The 19750-nt window shown below is 43.3% G+C and overlaps 1 protein-coding gene across 1 annotated transcript in view; it reads right to left on the bottom strand.

Annotated features, from left to right (window-relative positions):
* Positions 1 to 2467, bottom strand: part of TTC34 (tetratricopeptide repeat domain 34) — a 54757-nt gene extending 52290 nt beyond the window's left edge. Inside the window, exon 1 of the mRNA XM_029578367.1 lies at positions 828 to 2467. Coding sequence (XP_029434227.1) covers positions 828 to 2431 — 1604 coding nt within the window. The 5' untranslated portion in view covers positions 2432 to 2467. The remainder of the gene's footprint in view (positions 1 to 827) is intronic.
* Positions 2468 to 19750: the final 17283 nt, after the last annotated feature.

Genomic DNA, 19750 nt, shown 5'->3' with positions numbered 1-19750 from the left:
ATGAAACCCTGGACTAGTGGTGGAAGCCTTGCAGAATGCAGTTGACTGTGACTTATTTTAAACAGTGCTTCTCTTTTGTTGATTTTTTTCTACCGATTTAAAATTGTGTTCACTTGAAAACCTTTTATTCACAGTAGAGACAAACTTGTGAAGTGATATTTCAGCTAAGTACCTAGAAAGGCTTCACAAAATAAATGTCTTTATAATACAGGCACACTATATTTTATCTAGATGTTTCTTATGCTGTTAACGACGTCTCTTAATGACTTCATAGTTAAATGATTCTCATACAAGGCTTCACTTAAGTTTTCATTTTTTGGAGGCAGGAAAAAAAAAAACAAACAAACCTTGCATCTGAATTTGGAAGTATTTTCAAATTATTATGACAAAATGCAAAGAATATCCCCATGTTTCAGCACAACTTTGGCTACCTTAGCATTGCTGTCTAATTACCTTTTGATTTTTTTTTTAAATCTTAAACAATGAATTACTTCACAGCAGTGCTTTTTAAGGCCATTACAAGTACGGTTAGCAAAAGATTTCAGGTCATCTGCACTGAACAATTTAAGATTTTTTAATGAACAAACAACATCTGGATTAGTTTGAGATAGTTCTGATTTCACCCTGCACTGCACCTGTAGACTTGCAGTTCTGTGCTTTTTTATTAGGATAACTGCAGCTACACCGCCCCAGTTCCTACAAGCCTGTATCCATCCAAGGATCTAAAGCCAGTTGATAAATCTTAATAATAGCATGGATGGCACGTCACTGAATCCAATTACAGCATCTCATATCATAATATAATGATGCACTCTGAAAAACTCTACCTGTCCTTGGAAGAGAAGTCATTCAGCTCAGAGGCTTTTTTCCGTCGGAGCACAGCACTGCCGGTTGGATTTGTAGGTTTCTTCTGGACTATCTTCTGTCCTTCCTCCTGCAGAACTTTATAGAGCAGTCCCCTTTGATTCCAGGGCACGTAGGACTTGATGGTGAGGACAGCCTCTTCCATCTTCAGTCTGCAGGCTGTGATGTAGTCCAGGGCAGTGAGGTAAGGGCTACCGCCCAACATGCGGACAAGCCCACGCCCACAAAGTGCCTTTACACAACTGCTAGGATGCGGTGAGTCATGCTCTATAATTTTCTGAAAGTCCGCCAGGGCTTGCTGATGTTCATTGGTGTTGAGGTGGCCAAACCCTCGAAGTACCAGAAGAGTGTTTTGGTAGGTCTTAGATTCAGATTCCAGGAGGTGATTGCAAATCTCCAGACAGCTTCGGAAATCTCCAGCGAGCAGCTGGCAATCTGCCAGTCGGATGCTCATCTCCCGCTTGGCACTGGGAGAGATATGAATTAATAACTGAAGGGTCTGAATTATGGGGGAGAGCAGATCAGTGCCAGGGTTGGATCTAAGTTCAGGGTGAGTGCGCACAGCTTCCCTAAACTCAGCAAACTCTGCCTCCATGGAAGCTTTAGCATCTCTTTCCACTCTCTCAGCATTCTGAGATGAAAAAAGTTGTTCAAAATGGCTCTTTGCATGGCTGGGACTATGCTTGAAAGCTTCTTTTAAGTCTTGAATCATGTCCTTTGTTCGGCCACCCAGAGAGAAATAAGCTGCAGCCCGATCCAGTAGAAGGCTGGATAAATTCTCTATGTTGGGATCCGTCCCGCTAGATAAGGCCTCAATGGCCTTGCTACTGAAAAATACACATTCCTCAAACTTACACTTTTCCAACAAGAATGTTGCCTGCATCTTGTATCCCCGAGGATCATCCGGCAGGATGGCAATAAGAAAGTTATGGCAGTCATTGATAAGGGCATCCAGACACCTGCTGGTTGAGTCTCTCTCATGAGTGGAGATGTAATTGTAGAAAGCTCGAGTGATTTGAGGGAGGTATTCCTTTTGTTTGCTGTAGACAAATTCTACCGTTGTCTCTCTCTGTTTCCCAAATGCTTGGATGTAGTCCACTACCCCATTTCCTGAATGGGTCTGAGACAGTACCCAAGCAAGGGCCCGTGTCAATAGCAGCTGAACTGAATGTTGGGGGTGAGTATTGAGCAGGGAGTTGCATCTACTCACCACCTCTTCACAGCGCCCACTTTTCAACATGATTCCCATTCTACAGATGGAGGCAGCAAAGTTGTTAGGACAGAGAGTGGACAGGAATACAACAGCTATGCCGATATTCAGAGATGCAATAGCCAATCTGTCACAATTAATTTTGGGGATGTCACTGTCACCCAGGCACCAGTTTTCTAGGGTTGCTACCACTCTCTCCCACTGCCTCTTCCCCAGCGATTTTACCTTCTGCACAGCCATGGGTGCGTTGCAGCTAAAGGCAGCCATGTAAGAAGCTGTGGCTAATGGCATCTCTCCTTGGGCAAGGTGATTGTCCCCTTCTTGGCACAGTTGATAAATGAGGTCCTGAGCTGACATTTTACAAGCCTTCAGCCACTGTTTTCAATATTCTATCAAATCGGTAACCTGCCAAAGACAGAGAGAAGAGCAGTGGAAGCCTGGAGATCAACCACTTCAGGCACACAAAAAGAGTTCCCACACCCAAATTATATGCTTAAGCATTTAATTTAGCTAATGACCTAACAGATCAGGGGCATTAAAGTAGGAAATGAACCTATCCACATTTTTAGGCCAATATACTCAAGTGCTTTAATGCAATTGCAAGCATTAATGTGTGTTAAAAGCTCTGTCAAGTGAACTAGCCTACAATAGTTTTAACAGGAAATCTATAATAATGAGGCAACAAGATACAAAACTGCACACTCTACCTACTAGCACTGTGAAGTAGTACAGGTGCAAGCTGCTTCGCAGAGTCATTAACGCAAAATAACTAAGTACGTAAGAATATGAGATTTGCCATATTTGGTCAGACCAAAGGTCCATCAAGCCCAGTATACGGTTTCCGACAGTGACCAAGCCAGGTCACAAGTACCTGGCAGGATCCCAAGGGGTAGATAGATCCCAAGCTGCTTATCCCAAGAATAAGCAGTGGATTTCTATGACTCTTCCTTAATAATGGTTAATGGACTTTTCCTCCAGGAACTTGTCCAAACCTTTTTTAAATGCAGCTACACTAATAGATTTTACCACATCCTCTGGCAGTGAATTCCAGAACTTAATTATAAGTTGAGTAAAAAAATATTTTCTCTTATTAGTCTTAAATGTATTACCCAGTAATTTAATTGTGTCTTTGTACTTTTTGAAAGAGTAAACTGATTAACATTTACTTGTTCTGTTCTGCTCATTATTTTATAGACCTCTATCATATCTCCCCTCAGCTATCTCTTCTCCAAGTCTTTCCTCTTAGAGGACTCTTTCCATTTCCTTTAATATTTTGGTTATCCTTCTCTGTACCTTTTCTAATTCTGCTCTATCTTTCTTGAGACATGGTGACCAGAACTGCACACAATACTCAAGATATCATCGCACCATGGAGCGATACAGAGGCATTATGATACTCTCTGTTTTATTCTCCATTCCTTTCGTAATAATCCCGAGCATTCTATTTACTTTCTTAGCTGCTGCAGAAGATTTCAATGTATTTTCAACGATTGACACCTAGATCCTTTTCCTGAATGGAGACTTCTAATGTGGAGCTAGAATTTGGGTTACTCTTCTCTAAGTGCATCACGTTGCACTTGTCCACATTAAATTTAATTTCGATTTGCATGCCCAGTCTCCCAGTTTTGCAAGGTTCTCTTGCAATTTCTCACAATCCTCTTGTGATTTAAAAACTTTGAATAATTTTGTGTCATCGGTAATCTGATCACCTCACTCATTGTCCCCATTTCCAGGTCATTTATAAATATATTAAATAGTAGTGGTCCCATAAAGGATTCCTGGGGCACTCCACGATTCATCTTTAACTTTGGGGCCAATACAAATAAGGTGCGGTCCACAGAGCACACTCAGTTATATGCACATTTTGTGTGTGCAAATATTATTCCAGATGACATTTTGTGTGTGCAAATATTATTCCAGATGCCGTGACGAGTTTTGCGCCCAAAAAACGTGCATGCAAATGTGCATGCAAATCCCATGCAAATGAAGGACTAGGGAGCATTCCATGAAGTTAGCAAGTAGCACATTTAAGACTAATCGGAGAAAATTCTCTCTCACTCAAAGCACAATAAAGCTCTGGAATTTGTTGCCAGAGGATGTGGTTAGTGCAGTTAGTGTAGCTGGGTTCAAAAAAGGTTTGGATAAGTTCTTGGAGGAGAAGTCCATTAACTGCTATTAATCAAGTTTACTTAGGGAATAGCCACTGCTATTAATTGTATCAGTAGCATGGGATCTTCTTAGTGTTTGGGAATTTGCCAGGTTCTTGTGGCCTGGTTTGGCCTCTGTTGGAAACAGGATGCTGGGCTTGATGGACCCTTGGTCTGACCCAGCAAGACAATTTCTTATGTTATGTTCTGTTCTTATTACACCCCCTCACCCCAATGCAGAGAGGTGCAATTTTCTTAGCGCTGGAAATTTTACTCCTGCTCAGAGATGTAGTACCATTTCCAGCACTTTTGTCAGTTTATAGGCAGATGTTGAAATTCCAATACTTGGATCTGCATTTAGCATGGACAAAGCATGCTTTCTGCAAATACATACGCCTTAGGTGCACAAAATTAATGCTTGTGTGGCTGAAAGCATTTTTGCATGCATACATCATATTTTATATGCACATAAACGTCTCTTATATGCTCAAAAGATGAATTTTGTGTGTATAAATCACTTTTGAGAGACTCCCCCACCCCCTGTATTTATCCTAGGCTGAACACTCATTTTAACTTGGGTTTGTGTGCACATTTTCCAGGTCATGCACTTTCTACCTCCCGATGCATTAGCTTACTGCATTGGCAGTTAAAACAAATGTGAACCTGCGCACCAAGTTTCAGCACCATTTAAACCACAGGTGACTGCATCGGCCCCCTACATCTCTGGGAGGGATAACTAAGATTTTACAACACTTTACTATCTGTCTCATTTGCATGTCATTAATATTGGCTGTTAGAATAAACACTGCATTTACACATGTTAATGGATGATTGTATCACCCTTTGCCCAATTCTGTTCTGGTTGACCATCAAGTTTAAGGTATCTGTATGCAACAGCAAGAGACAGATGGGGAATTATCCATTGTGTTGCATTATTTATTTTCACAATTTGTAGCTCATACGACCCACAGTTCTTGGCGGGTAACAATGAGGACTCATAAGCAGCACAGTATAATGCGTCCACATGGACCAGGGCTCAGCTCTGCTACAGATGGATGCAAAGCTGGATCTTATTTTGAATAATGTCTGTAACCTCATAGCCTGTCTAAAAAGTTGCTAAAATTGGAAAGCAGCACTTAGGGAAGCTACATAACACACGCAACAATCAGAAAAAGATGAAAACGTCTTTATATGTTTATATGACAACATTTGCAGTCAAGGGTTCTTATGCTCAAATAGAATTTTTTTTTTGGCATCCCAAAAAACATAGGGCAGAATTTTCTTCTGAAACACTGTTCTCTCCTTTAAAGCTCAAGATCTGTCTGTGTTGCTATTCTGCCTTCCAAACCACATGAGAATGCATCCCAAATTTCAACGCATGGATTTTTGATTTGGGAAAAAAAAAAGAAAAAGGGCAAACCGAATGCTTGCCTGCATCCTCACATTTTGTTGTGAGCGACGCTTCTCTTATTTCTGGAGTCTGTTCGCTCTCCCCTATTCATCAGGAAGAGTCAGGGGCAGGAAGCCACGGTGCCCTGCAGGAGATAGCCTTATCACAGGGAAGCAGAACGGGCTTGGAGAAGCTTCACCTCTGCGCCCTGCATATATCAAAAGGCGACACGCAGCTCGCCGCTACCCTGCCACCTTCCGATAATGCGGCATTTTGGCCGCGCTATCTAAACAGCTGTCTCAGATCTGGCGGGGGATTAGCGAGACTGAGTCTGTCTTTATCTGACTCAGAATCTCCCCTGAAAATGAAAGTTAAGTTTTAACCTGGCTTCAAAGTCATTGGATTGGGGTAAAAAAAACCCCACAAAATAAAACAACCCCAAGTTAAAAGCCTGGCTAGTATTTTGGTTTTTCCAGTCTCTGTGTTGCACTTAGTCCTGGTTCTCCTGTCTACTTTCTCCACAGATATTTTATTAGTTGCACGTTTCCCATTTTGTTTCAGATAAAAGCAGTATAACGTTTGTTATAACCATCTTCTGTTATCATATCAGGTTGCATCATTAAATGTGCTTTATTCTATTTATACCCAAGATGTGTCTTGGGGGAGGGGGGGGGGGAGAGGGGTGCTGGCAGAGATTTTTTTTTTTTTTTAATAATTAAAGATTTTTATTTAGCAAACAGTGAATCCAACGTGATACAGAACAGAATATAAGAAACATAAACAATGTCATGAGGATATGACAACTGTTACTTTGTTGATAGACACCGGATCCCACAATGATATGCGTGGTACATGGGAATAGATTCACGTTCTTAAGATATACATGAACAATAGTTTTATATCCTTAGACCTCCCCTCCCCCCCAATGCCTCATATATATAGCAATTGTATCTAAACATTCGAAGATCACAATACAGTCTGAGCCCAATAAGGAAAGGTAATGAAAAGCTAGGAGAAGTTATCTACCCCGCAGGGATGGGTGCGACTTGCGTAGATTTCCATAACTGATAAGCTTGCCAAGTCTTTTCAAATTTAGGTATGTTGTTATGCTTGTAAGCTGTGATATGGGACAATAAATATATTTTATCCACTCTACATTGTATGCCTGCTTTTGTTGGTACTAATGATGATTTCCATGCCTTAGCTAATTCGTATCTACTGGCTGTCAGGATAACATGCGCCAAACAATTCTGGTCTGCTGAAATCCCTGGAAATTTGAGGCCTAGCAAAGTATGCATTGGAGTGAGAACACTTAGTCCCAGGATCATTGCTTTTAGCCAGTGGAGTATCTCCTGCCACATCCTTTGCACATAGGGGCAGCCCCACCACATGTGTAAAAAGAGCCTACTTCCGCACAAGCCCACCAGCATTTATCCGAAACATGGGATGCAAATTTATGTAGTTGGAGGACATACATACCACCGATATACTAATTTGTAGGAGTTTTCAATAAGGGAGGTAGCAATGTACCCTTTACCCAAACTCCGAAAAATGGACTTCCAGAGTTGGGGTGTCCAATCAATCTGTAGGTCTTTTTCCCAGGCCTTCTGAAAAGCATGAGTGACCTCCTCTTGAGGTGCCAAAAGCCGATAGATCACGGAGAGAACCTGTTTAGGACTATTAGCTTTATGGCAGACCTTCTCAAATTCAGACATACCCATATTAAGATGCAACATGAGCATACTGGCTTGTGCAAAGTGGGCTAACTGTGCATAGGAATAGGCAGCGGACTGAGGTAAATCATACGTATGTTGTAGATCATTAAATGACCGCAATCTCTGTGGTCCTCAGATGTGCTCCCAGGTTCTGATTCCCCTCTGTCTCCACACCTAAAATGCCGCACTCTCATAACCAGGCGGGAATGCTTTATTTGTATATAAACTGGTACTGGCGTGGTATTCCCGCCTCCCTACTAAACGAGACTTGAGTTGGTGCCACAAAGTCAAGGAGAGGAGGGAAGATGGGGGAAGTGTTCCGCTAGGATGGACCAGCCAGGTCCCTTTGGGCTGCCACAATAAACTACATAGTGGGACCTGTACCGACCATACTTGCGTGTGTAGTACCCATTGCTTAGGTTGCCTCGTAATATCCCAATCTACCAAATTCTTAAGTTGAGCAGCCCAGTAATATCTGGCAATGTTTGGGACATGGAGGCCCCCTGGGACTTAGGTAGAATTAACACTCGCCGAGCCACATGGGGCCTTCGCCCAGCCCAAATAAAGGCCATACATTTCTTCTGCCACTGCTTCAGGAGTGTTGAGGGGATCAGAATTGGGAGAGTCTGAAATAAATATAAAAGTTTGGGGAGTATTGTCATTTTGAATACAGCCATTCGGCCCATCCAAGATATATGATATCGACTCCATTCTTCCAGAGCTTTATTTAATTTGTGCCATAGGGGCGTGTAATTTATGGAGAGCAGGTCCTGGGTAGCACTTAAGTATACACCTAAATATTTTACATGGGAATGTGCCCATTTAAATCTAAACAGCCCCTGTAAATAGGAGACCTCATTGGAGGGGATATTAATATTCATAATCTCTGATTTGTCCCAATTGACCCGGAAACCCGAAACTCAACTAAAAGTCTCCATTTCACTAGTCATATGCCTGAGGGAAGATTCAGGATTAGTGAGTGTTAGGAGAATATCGTCGGCATACATGAAGACGTCCCTCCCAGGTATAACCCAGTTACCTCAGCGTTCCAATGGATATTGACCACAAAGGGTTCAAGAAAAAGGGTGAAAAGCAGCTGAGATAGAGGGCATCCCTGCCTTGTCCCTCTGCCAACAGTAAACATAGGTGAATAACCTCCATTGATCTTGAGACACGCCTTGGGTGTGCTATATAGCTGCCGAAGCCACTGAAGATAAGGGGCCCTGAATCCCATTCTCTCCACGGTGTGAAATAGATAAGGCCAATGCACCATGTCAAATGCTTTTTCAGCATCTATAGAGAGAGCTGGAGCAGGGATCTTGTGTTGCTTCGCATACCAGAGGATGTCAAGGATCTTATGGACATTATCTGCCGTGGTTCTTCCAGGAATAAACCCTGCTTGGTCTGAGTGAACCAGCTGAGCTATGAAGCAATTCAAGCGGTTAGCAAGAATTTTTGCCAACAGTTTGACATCAATATTCAGGAGAGAGAGATGGGGCGATATGATCCGCAAAGAATCAGATCCCGACCTGGTTTTACCAAAATAGTTATCCCTGCTGAGTTGGTCTGTGGTGTAAGAATAGTCCCCATTCTTAAAGAATTAAAAAACTTTTGGAGTTCAGGCGCCAGTGCTGTGGCAAAATGCTTATAAAACCTCGGGGTGTAACCATCGATGCCCGGTGACTTGCCAGATTTTAAAGACTTAATAGCGTCATGTATTTCCCCCAATGTAATATCTTTATCCAAAAATTGCCTTTGGGAAGTAGTCAACTCCGGGAGTGGCGTGTCAGATAAATATTCTACAATATCTCTGTCCTGAATATTTGGATCCCCACTATATAACTTAGTATAGAACTGAAGAAATTGTTGTCTAATGGATGTATTGTAAGGAGTTGGCCCTCTGAATTTTTTATTTTAGGGATGGTGGCTAGCGCTTGCCGGCGTTTAAGCATTTGCGCTAGGTGCTTCCTGGCCTTGTTCCCCCCTTCAAAGAATTGCTGTTGTGCCAATTCCATCTGGTGAGCTATGCGCGCTGAATCAAGCGCCACTATTTTATCCCGGGTCTCCTGCACCTCCCGCTGCAGGTGGGAGTTAGGTGTATCCCGCACATGAGCTAGTTCAAGCTGGCGTAGTGTGGTCATTAAATATAGCCTATCCTTTTCCCTCTGTTAACAAAAGTGGCTCTGGCAATAAAGGAATCCCGCAGGTCAATCTTCAGACATTCCCAAATGGTCGCCGGATTAACCTCCCCCATGTCATTAAGATGGAGGTATTCCTGTATGTTCTTGTTTATCTGCTTTTGAAATGTACCGTCCTCTAGGAGGGAGTCATTAAGTCTCCAGTATCGCTGGCCGGTATCAAAAATTTTTGTTTGTAATTGAAACCAAACCGGGGCAAGGTCTGACCATACAATGGGTTCAATTTCCACCTTCTGCACCATATTAATCCTAGTTTTATCAGTGAAAAACATAACTAATCGGGAATACGAATTGTGCAGATGAGAGTAAAAGGAATAGCACCTAGAGGTGGAGAAACGTGATCTCCATACGTCAATCCCAGCAATAAGTGTGATTATCTTTTTGAGGGCCTCTCTGGTCACTGCTGAATCTGAACTATTCCCGGTTGAGTTATCAATATGTGGATTAAGAGTGGCATTAAAATCCTCTCCCAGAATCACACTCCCTTCCGCCTTGTCAGCTATAATAGTATACAGGGTATTATAAAAGGCCTCCTTATGAGAGGTTGGACCATAGATGGCACATAATGTCAGAGAATCCCCCCCTATTTTCACATTTAGTAAAAGGTAGCGACCCTGAGAGTCACAATGCGAGTTCAGTAGTTCAAAATGCAAATCCTTGTGAATTAATATACCCACCCCAGAGTATTTAGTATCTTTTGTTGCTGCGAGTATTTATCAGATTTCATGAGACCCTCGTACCGCTTCTGGAAATGTGTCTCCTGAAGATAGATCACATCAGCATTTAAGTGCCCCATTTCTTGGAAGAGTGGCCTTCGTTTGTGGCCTGAATTTAAACCCTTCACATTAAGAGAAACAAATTTAACAGCAGACATCATGACCATAACCATAGCTCAGATCTCCAAACAGTTACGAACCTCCAAAACTGTGGTACCCTAGGAGAACCCCCATCCCAGAACCGAGAAACATAAACGCCCCATGGTGCCTATAGAGAAAGGCTGTACTGGTGAATGATAAAGCTCCAAAGGCTCCCTAGCATGAGAACGTGTAGATATACAATGAGGCAAAGTCCCCATCCCCCACCCCCACTGCAACCCCTGGGAAAGATTCCATCGTTCCCAGTTTCTACTGGAGGAAGAGCCCACACTGGCACTAGGAGCCACCCGTCCCCCAGGGCATTCTATAGCAAGTCAGCATTGTTAAGTAAGACAACCTCTATTTATATTTACTCAAATATACGAACCATTCAATGCGGAAATAGTGGACATGGGAAACAACCGCCACTTACTCCCCATTTCAGGGAATTGACCAAGAACTCTAGCAGAGATGCAGTTCAGGTGAGAACATCGGCTCGTGCACTGTCACTGGGGCTCCGCCGCAGTCTGCAATCGCCCTTGTTTACCCACTGCCACCGTGGCATCTCAGACCTGGTGCCCACAGAAATAGTAGTGTTGGAAGCAGGGATCTGCACTGAAAGGCCCACCTCCTTCATGGCGAGCGCTGCTTCCTCGAGCGAGCGGACTTTGTGCGATTTCCCATCAATCTGGAACCACAGTCCAAAAGGAAATAACCATCTGTGGCAAACTTTCGCTGCCGCTAATGCCGCTGTAATGGGTTTAAAATCCAGACGTTTGCGCAAAGTGGTGGTGGCAAGGTCTGCATAGATGGCAACTTCGTTCTCTTCCCAGCTCCATGGCCGCCGTTGTCTTGCTGCCGTCGCGATCCATTCCTTGTATGCGTAAGAATGGAAGCAGGCAATGATATCCCTAGGCTTGTTCCCTATCTTGGGTCCCAAAATTCTGTGCGCTCTTTCAATTTGCGGATTGTCTTGGGAGTCTGCGCCATCTGAAGGTGTCCCGCTCAGTATCATGGTGCAAATTTTAATTACACCACTGTATAATTAGTGTACTCATCCTTTTCGGGTATTCCTTTAAAGCGTAGGTTACAACGCCTTGATCTGTTTTCCAGATCTTCAATCTTATCTGCCAGGTCTGCTTGTACAGAATGCCAGCATGTGAGATCTTTTTGCCTTTGCTTCCATTTTTCCTCGTGGTCCTCCAACCTGATATCTGCTTCATCGATCCTCCGACCCAGCTCCGCATGGTCATCGCGCAGTTCCTGGAGAGTGGCTGCTATTTCAGTTTTAAAATTTTTGATGTCTTGCCGTATCTCCATAAACCAGGTGCGCATTTCGGAGCGGGAGGGGGGGTTCTGCATCCGTGCTCCTCTGGTGGCTCACTTCTGTCCCGGGCTCTGCTATGACGTCCTCCTCCGCCATTTTGAATGCCTCCAGGTCCGATTCTTCTCCCCCTTTGGAGTAGGAGAATTTTTTTTTAAAGTCCACTGTTTTTTGTTTTTTTTTTAATTTGCCATGCTTTCCGTGCGTTCCGCTGTCGGATGCGAGGTAGGGCACTGAAAACCGCTCTACTTTCCTCTCTTTTTCCCCGAAAAAAGCCCTGAGAGACGAGGAGCCCCGGTTCAGCCGCCCAGCATGGGAAGTGATGTCACTTCCTCCCTGGCAGAGGCTTTTAATGACAAGCAGTACAGTAGCACCACAACTAAAAAACAACCAAACCCCTGGAAACATTTGCTTGCACCATTTCAAACCAGCACATCTTCTGTCCAAAGATTTAATTTCACAGAACATGAGGAAGAAGAGGATAAAATCTGCTGAACTGTAGCCTCAAAGGCAGGGCCAGCTATGGGAGGGGAGAGACGGGGAATCGGGATGACGGGATGCTGCGCGGCACCATCTTTTGACAATCCTCTCTGTGATCTTTGCCCCACTGTGCGATGCCCTCCCAGCATTACCTGTGGCCACCTCTTCCTCTGCCATCTTTGATCCGGTTTGAACTGCGCAGGGCCTTGCAGTCCTGGAGATCATGACTGTGGTTCAAACCGCCCACAGGAGGGGATCATGCCTGGGTGGGAGGAGGGGGAGGAAGGGTTGATGATGAGAGAGAATGGCTGCCTTAAGGACAAGGAGGAGGAGATGATTATTGTCCTGGGGGAGGGTGAGAGAAAGATATGATTGTGCTGCAGCCTGCACAGGCATATTTAACCCAAGCCCTGCAGTCTCCTAGGGTCAGCCCTGCATCAAAGGCTAAGTTTAAGATTGTTTCACATAAGTTTAGGGGTTGATATTATTTATTTAAAAATTATTTGTATTCCTCCAGTCCAAAAATCTTGGTGGATCACAACAGTCTTAAACGCAACATATAATAAAGTGTGTATGGCAGAGCATACATTTTAATCCGTTCTACCCACAATTTGTGTGCATATTCCTAAGCGACCCTGTATGCAAATCCCATGCTAATGAAGGCATTAACTATTACTTCCCCAATGAAGAGGCATACTGGCTTTCCTCGTGTTTTCTTAGAGCTGGAAACTTAACTCCTGGTCCGAGGTGGAATCCCATACCGGGATCTGGAGTTGAGATTTTATGCTTAGAAAACCTGCTTTGTGCACATAAATCCCGAGAGCAGGTTCCAGGATTCACGTTACGAGTGCAACAAGAGTTATGGGCACAAAGTTATGCTCCAAAGTTTTTGCTTCCAATTACCCGCAAACACATTTTTGCGTAGATAAGTCATGTATTACCGTGTGCTAAGCCCGGTCTTTTTGCATGTTTTCTGGATTGTGTGCATTTTTGTTTTCAAATATTAGCATACCATTAGCTTACTGCATCTGGAGTTAAAAACAAAAATGGCCTTGTGTGTAAAGTGACTGCGCTGAATTTCAGACACAGTTTTAATGCTCAGCCTTTTACATTTGCCCCTTAATTTGGTGGAATTTTTTTTTCTTCACAGAATCTGCAGGAAATTAAATTCTTGACCCAACAAATGCGCAATTTCAAAACCATGTGAGCAAACTAAGCTTCAGGCTTTTTAATGATACTTCTTTTGCTCATTTTTTATTTATACTGTGAAACTAGTGAAAAGGTTAAGATGAAAATTTTGTTTAGCCACACCTATGATACCGAATCTGGGTAAACTGGGGTGCTGCTGTGCTGATCATCATCAGTATCCAGGTAGAGTGCCATCCTAACATACACAAAGTAAGAATTACGATGCATTTATCATGCTCTACACAATGCCACCATGCACTCTAGTACAGAAGTGACATTCACAGCCACTTGAGTTTTTAACCCTTCTCACCTCTAACCAGCCATTCAAGAGACAATCAGCGTGGTGGTGGTGGTGACAGGGGCTCCTCTTCAGATCTCCCCTCCCCAGGGGGCTATGAAGGCTGCTTCCACAGCAGCCCCCCTCTTGCTCAGTCCAAGGAGCCATAGCCAGGCAGTTGAATTTGGGTCTCTTGCAAGCCACTGACTTAGCAGCCTGACCCATTCCAGAAATTATTTAAACTTTCATATCTGCAACATGCACCAAAAATCCAATACAAACATCTTCTTTTTGTGAAAGCTTTGCCAATGTGGCCCTGTATTGTTTTTTGGTACAGTCTAAACAACCTTGTCACTGATTAGTTCCCTGCCTCACTGCCAGTATTTCTTTACGGCTGGGTTCAAGAAACATCGCATTCTTAGCCAGACTTACTGTCCCACTTAGCTAACTTTTTCCATCACTGGGTGGGGGAAGGCTCAGAGAAGAATCCTTTAGATTTTATCTCTTCCTCTTCTTTGCTTCAGCAAATCAATCCTTTGTTGGACGCAAATTCTCATTCCTGCGTTAATTCATTCTCAAGACCTTACCAAAAATTGAGTCATAGTGTTGCTCAAACTTTTAAAAGCAGACAATTTGGAAATCATGCAAGCATGCAAACCTCTAGGGATGTGCAGGGACATTGTTTTGTTTGGTTTGGGTTTTTTTCATTTTGTTTTGTTTTTTTTATTAGTTTCAGATAATAGGGTGTGCTACATTCTGAAACAAATGAACCCAAACTGTTTTCAGGGGGGGGGGCCTGTGAATGAACCAAAACAAAAATGCCCAATTTGGTTCTGCTTACCATTTGTTTTAAAACAAAATGCACACCCCTACAAACTTCTACGCTGCCTAGCAGGACAGAGAGGGCCAAAAATATGTAACATTTAACACATCTGAGATCTAGTAGGGTTTGGCTCCTTAGCATAACCTCATCAAAACAGCGTGCAGCGGTTTGGCATTGAGTTGTGCACATGTAAACAGAAGTCTGCAGATTAACTCACAGGTTAATGGAGGGGGGAGCGTTTCCCACTCATCTGCTGCCCAGCACACAGGATTAAGGCTTTGTATGCCAACATCACCATCAAATCTAAAGTTCTTTTGAAATTACTTTTCTTGCAATTTCCCCAAAGATCTGCAGTATTACACACTCATTTCTCCAAAATATTTGCCTAGGACTGCCAGCTTTTGTGTGGAAACATTTGGAAACTCTCTCGTGCTGCCTTCTGTTGTCACACTGCATGCCTTTCCTCTGCCATCACCTTTCAGGCTTTGGGCAATTATTTTCCCGTATTTTGAGAAGAAAATAGTCAGTTGCAGCTCTGCTAATTTTCAGTAATCCGTGGTCTCCCCCAGGGGATGGATTTGTCTTCTCTTAACAGCAAAAGAAATATGGGGCATCTGAATACCCCGGGGTCTTTCTTCTTCCCTCCCTTTAGATCAGTGCTTCCAAGGACCCCACAGCCAGTCAGGTTTTCAGGACTGGGTCTCTGCTATACGGAAAAATCACTCCTGAACATTCACGGTGGGAATCCTGGATGCCCGCTTGGCTGTGGGGTCAGCAGGTCAGATGTGGGAACCACTGCACCTAGACAGTGTTAGCAAATGGCCCCATGCCATCAGGGGTAGGCAGAGCCAGTCCTGGCTTTCCCCTATCACATCTATGGACTTGCTCCCTTTTCTGTAAGAAATATAAGACAAAAAGTCCAGAGATGCAGTGGGAGAAAACGAGGACTGGCACAGCCTGCCCCAGTGACCTGGGTCCATCTGGTATCTTACCTTTGAGCAGAGGTCTCAGTTCCTTAGCTGCCTCTCTCTTGCTGTTTGGGTTCTCTATTTTGTGCCAGTGGAAGAGGCATCCTGAAGGCAGACTTTTCCTGGTTCCCTCCAAGCAGCAGCAGCAGCAGCAGCAGCTAGAAGGCAGATCAGTGACAGCACCAACCACATGTCTCCCCCCCCGGTTACCCTAGTGACAGTAAACATGAACCCAAAGCTTCCCTTCCAAGCCCAGCCCTTTCACATCAGCCTGTCCCCTTCCACTGGCAGACATAATGGAGGACAGGGCAACAATGGGCAGATCCTCCCCTACAGTCTGAGTGCTTATTACAGGCACATCTTCGGGAGGCCGTGCGCACAAATCCGCCTGAAAACCACTGGCATCTTTCCAAGCCAGTCACAGAGGCAGGAGGAGGCGCGCCACCTGTGTCAGTCTGCCTCATTCCTTTCAGCCGGGCTCTCTCCGTCCACGCTGTAAGCCTCTTCCACTTTCACAAAAGCCTTTTCTAGTTCCTAACACTTCTGGCGGTATGAGGCTAGGCCTCCTATGATTCAGGGCCCCCAGGAGCCTAAACGTATCTGGGCATTTGTTTGTTATACAAATATCAGCTTTTCTTATTCGTTCAGTACTTTCTCTAAGGATGTTTCTCTTTACAACGTCATCTTCTCTTCATTCTTTATTTGACATTCATAAAGGGAGGGAAAAAAGGTCTAGGTGATTAATACAGGTTTCTTTGACAATGTATTAAGACATTTCCCATTACTTTTCTTTGATTACTTTCATCCTAATTACCCTTCCAGACATAATTTACAGTAGCTGTCGTGCCAAGCCAAAGGTGGTGCTGTGAATAGTGAGAGCTTGGTACTGGAACGAAGACATCGATGCCAGTTCTCTCAAGCTCAGTGCCCTTTGCTGAACGCCAGCATTTCCAGGAACCTGGAGGCGCAGCATATAAGGAAGGTAATGCAGTGGGGAGCGTGTGTAACATACCCCGCCCCCCTCCCAGCCCTGCAGGTTCTGCTCTGCCACTGCGTGCACAGACACACAGTCCTGCATTACCTCGTTCTGTGCACGGAGGAGCAGTCCTGTCTTTTCTTTGGGAAAGCAGAGCTATATTTCCATGCATGTAATGGGGTAAAACAAGGCATATTCCTCTCCTTACAACCGATAGTTATTCAAACATAGGAACTGCGAGGTTAAAGAATCATTTTCTCTTAACAATTAAAAGTGAAAATGAAAAATATCCCAGCAGTTGGAAGTTTGGTGACTCCTCTATTTTTTTTGAAAGAGGATAGAACTTTGTCATTTAAAAACTAATAGGAATTAAATAGAATATTAGATACTTGCAGAGGGAATGAAGTAAAGAGGATTTATATTCAGACAACCAACAAGGACTGAATTGCACAGGCAGGGTAAACAAGCGTGGTGGTAGCTTGCTTATTATGGCGGTTACTACCCCAAACCAATTAGCTGGATAGTTCACTTAGATGCAGCTCCAGCACTGCTGTCTGCATCGTTGGTGGGGGTGGAAGGGAAATTGAATCAAAAAGTTACAAATAAGAGCCCTGACCTCAGTGGCCAGAGTAACAGATAAGTATGAAAAAAATAGGTGTGAAAGCTTGCTGGGCAGACTGGATGGGCCGTTTGGTCTTCTTCTGCTGTCACTTGGATTGGTACTTGTGACTTGGATTGGGCTTGATGGACCCTTGGTCTGACCCAGTCTGTTATGTTCTTATGTAAAGATATTTTATTCTCATTATTACATAGGAGACCCATATATGCACATGCATCTCACGCCCACTCATTTTCAGTTATCCTGAAAACCTGACTAACCAAGGGGTCTGCAGAACAGGTTTGGGAAGGCCTGACACAGGAGAAAGAGTTTGCATAGGAGAAAATTATCTTTAAATTACCTTGAGTACCTGAATGTAAACCGATGAGATATCTCAGATTGAATGTCGGTATATAAAAAAATAAAAAAAATACATAAATAAATAATTTCAGCTTTTAGTCCTACTGTGTGCAACTGTTTTCTCTCTGACCTTTAATTAAAGGACTAATATTGTTTTAGAAAAGCCATTAAGACTTAGCTTTTTCAACTGGCCTATGGCTGATTTAGCCCTGGTCTGCAGGATTCTATGTTTTGGTTTTTTTTTTTTTAAGTACTGCGGATGCTGTTTGTTGCAGTTTATGTGTACTGTAAAGACATTTTAAATTGTATTAATTTTGTATTAATTAATTTATTATATTTTGGTGGTTGTTGTAAATTTGACCTGAGCATTTATTTTATAAGTAGTGTGGCAGTTTTAAATATAATTTGATGATGATGATGTGCTTTTGAGAGGATACCAGGGATGGGGGTTGGAAGGGAGGGGGAGCAGGAACTGGGAATGTGGGGAGGAGCAGGACTGGATCAGTGGAAGGGACACCTCCATTGCCTCCTATCCTGTTCCCTCCAATCTGGATCCTCCCCATAAGTTTTGATTCTTTTAAAGTCTTCAGTGAAGGAATAACTGGAAATCCTGTCTTTGCTGAAGGATTGTTGCAATAATAATGTTAATTTGATCACAAATGTTTTGCAGGTCTTTGCTAATTAATACTAACATTGTGCCTTCCTCTTTCCAGTGTAGAGTTTAATACATGCTCAGCCCCTTCTGCAGCCATGAGAACCACAGTACCATTGGCTTCTTATGTGGATGACCCGGGCATTTAAACCCTTAGAACGGTCATTACTGATATTTGCACAGACTTCTTTGGCAGGTAGCACTTCCATCAACCTGGCAGTGAACCCAAACTCTCAGATCACAGAAACTTAGTTTCAAAACATATTCCCTACTAATCTTCATCAGCATCCCACTCACTACATGACCTAAATCACTAAACCAAAGATATTTCGTGACCGCTTGGTTTATGCCATGGAAAAAATATTACACTATTTTTACACATCTGGCTCAGCAGGGGTGAGACGAGGATTTGGTGAAAAACCTGCTAAAATATCTTGCTTGTGTCTGTTGTTTTGAAGATAATATAACAGATTTTTTTTTTTTTTACAGTAAACTTTAATGTCATATCAGTTTTATGTTAGCTTTGTCATATCTGCTCTGCATTGGAACAGAGCTTCAGCATCAAACACTCGACTCTCACTGTTCTCTGTCCCTTTCCAGTGTTCCTTCTGCACTTTGCTGTCAAAAACCTGATCAGTGCCGGTTTTCTTTTTCCGGGCCTGGTAAAGTGCACCTGTTACCTGAAGAGGGTAGAGACACCTGGTCTAAAGAGCTCTGCGTTGCCTGGACACGCGTTAAATAATGCATGCTGAGACTATATTGCCAAATGCAAATGGCACTTTAATGTAAACTGTCCTGATGACACAGTGCACGGATTAAATTTCAGCTTGAAGTATTCAATGTCACTGCATGCCTCAATAATTATATAGCCAAGAGCTGCAGGGTATCTGTGAAAATACGGCACCTGCCTATTACAGAAGAAGGCTCTTCTCCTTGCCTGTGTCTCAGCAATTATCCATCATACCTCCTGAAGCAGAAGAGGGGGAAGGATTTTCAGGGCCTTTTGGTTCCTAGTGGTGGTTGGTACATACGGCGGAAAGGTCGTGGTGTGCAGTCAAAGAACCAGATTCTAACCCAGGGCTTCCCAAATCTGACCTGAGATCCCCTCCCACTCCCCCATCAGCCAATTGGATTTCCAGGATATCCACAATAAATATGCATGAGATAAATCTGCATATGACAGATGCCCAGTATATTCATTGTAGCTAACCTGGCCATAGGGTAGGATTTCCAGATGGTCCCTGGTCATTAGCGATAGGCTGAGGCAGTCCTAGTGTTAGCCCACTGCACCTCTGATCAGAGGACAGGAGAAACTATAAGTTCATAGATGAATTGGGGGGAGGATAAAACCAGGACTGGCTCAGTCTGTCCCTTGTGACATGGTCACGTTAAAATCTAATGCTAGTTAAAAAGTAATCTTCCATAACTTAGGAATTGGCTTTAAACTGTAAATCGCTTTCATTATGACACAAAGAAAGGCGATTAATCAAGTTTTGAATAAACTAAACTAAATGCCATAGATTATGGTCCTATTAAATATGATACACAGTAATTATCACCACACACACGTTTTACTTATATGTACATCTGACAATCCCATGTCATAAGGGGAAGGCTAATAGAGACCTGCTTTTACCTGTAATGTCTGTATGGACTGGTCATTAGCCTCCTGCAAGCAATGGGGTACAACCAGGACTGACTGACTGACTCTACGCCTTACAACATG

Source organism: Rhinatrema bivittatum, chromosome 15 (assembly GCF_901001135.1).
Source record: "Rhinatrema bivittatum chromosome 15, aRhiBiv1.1, whole genome shotgun sequence".
NCBI lineage: Eukaryota > Metazoa > Chordata > Amphibia > Gymnophiona > Rhinatrematidae > Rhinatrema > Rhinatrema bivittatum.
The sequence above is the reverse complement of the archived record's forward strand: the minus strand, read 5'-3'. Positions and strand labels throughout refer to the sequence as shown.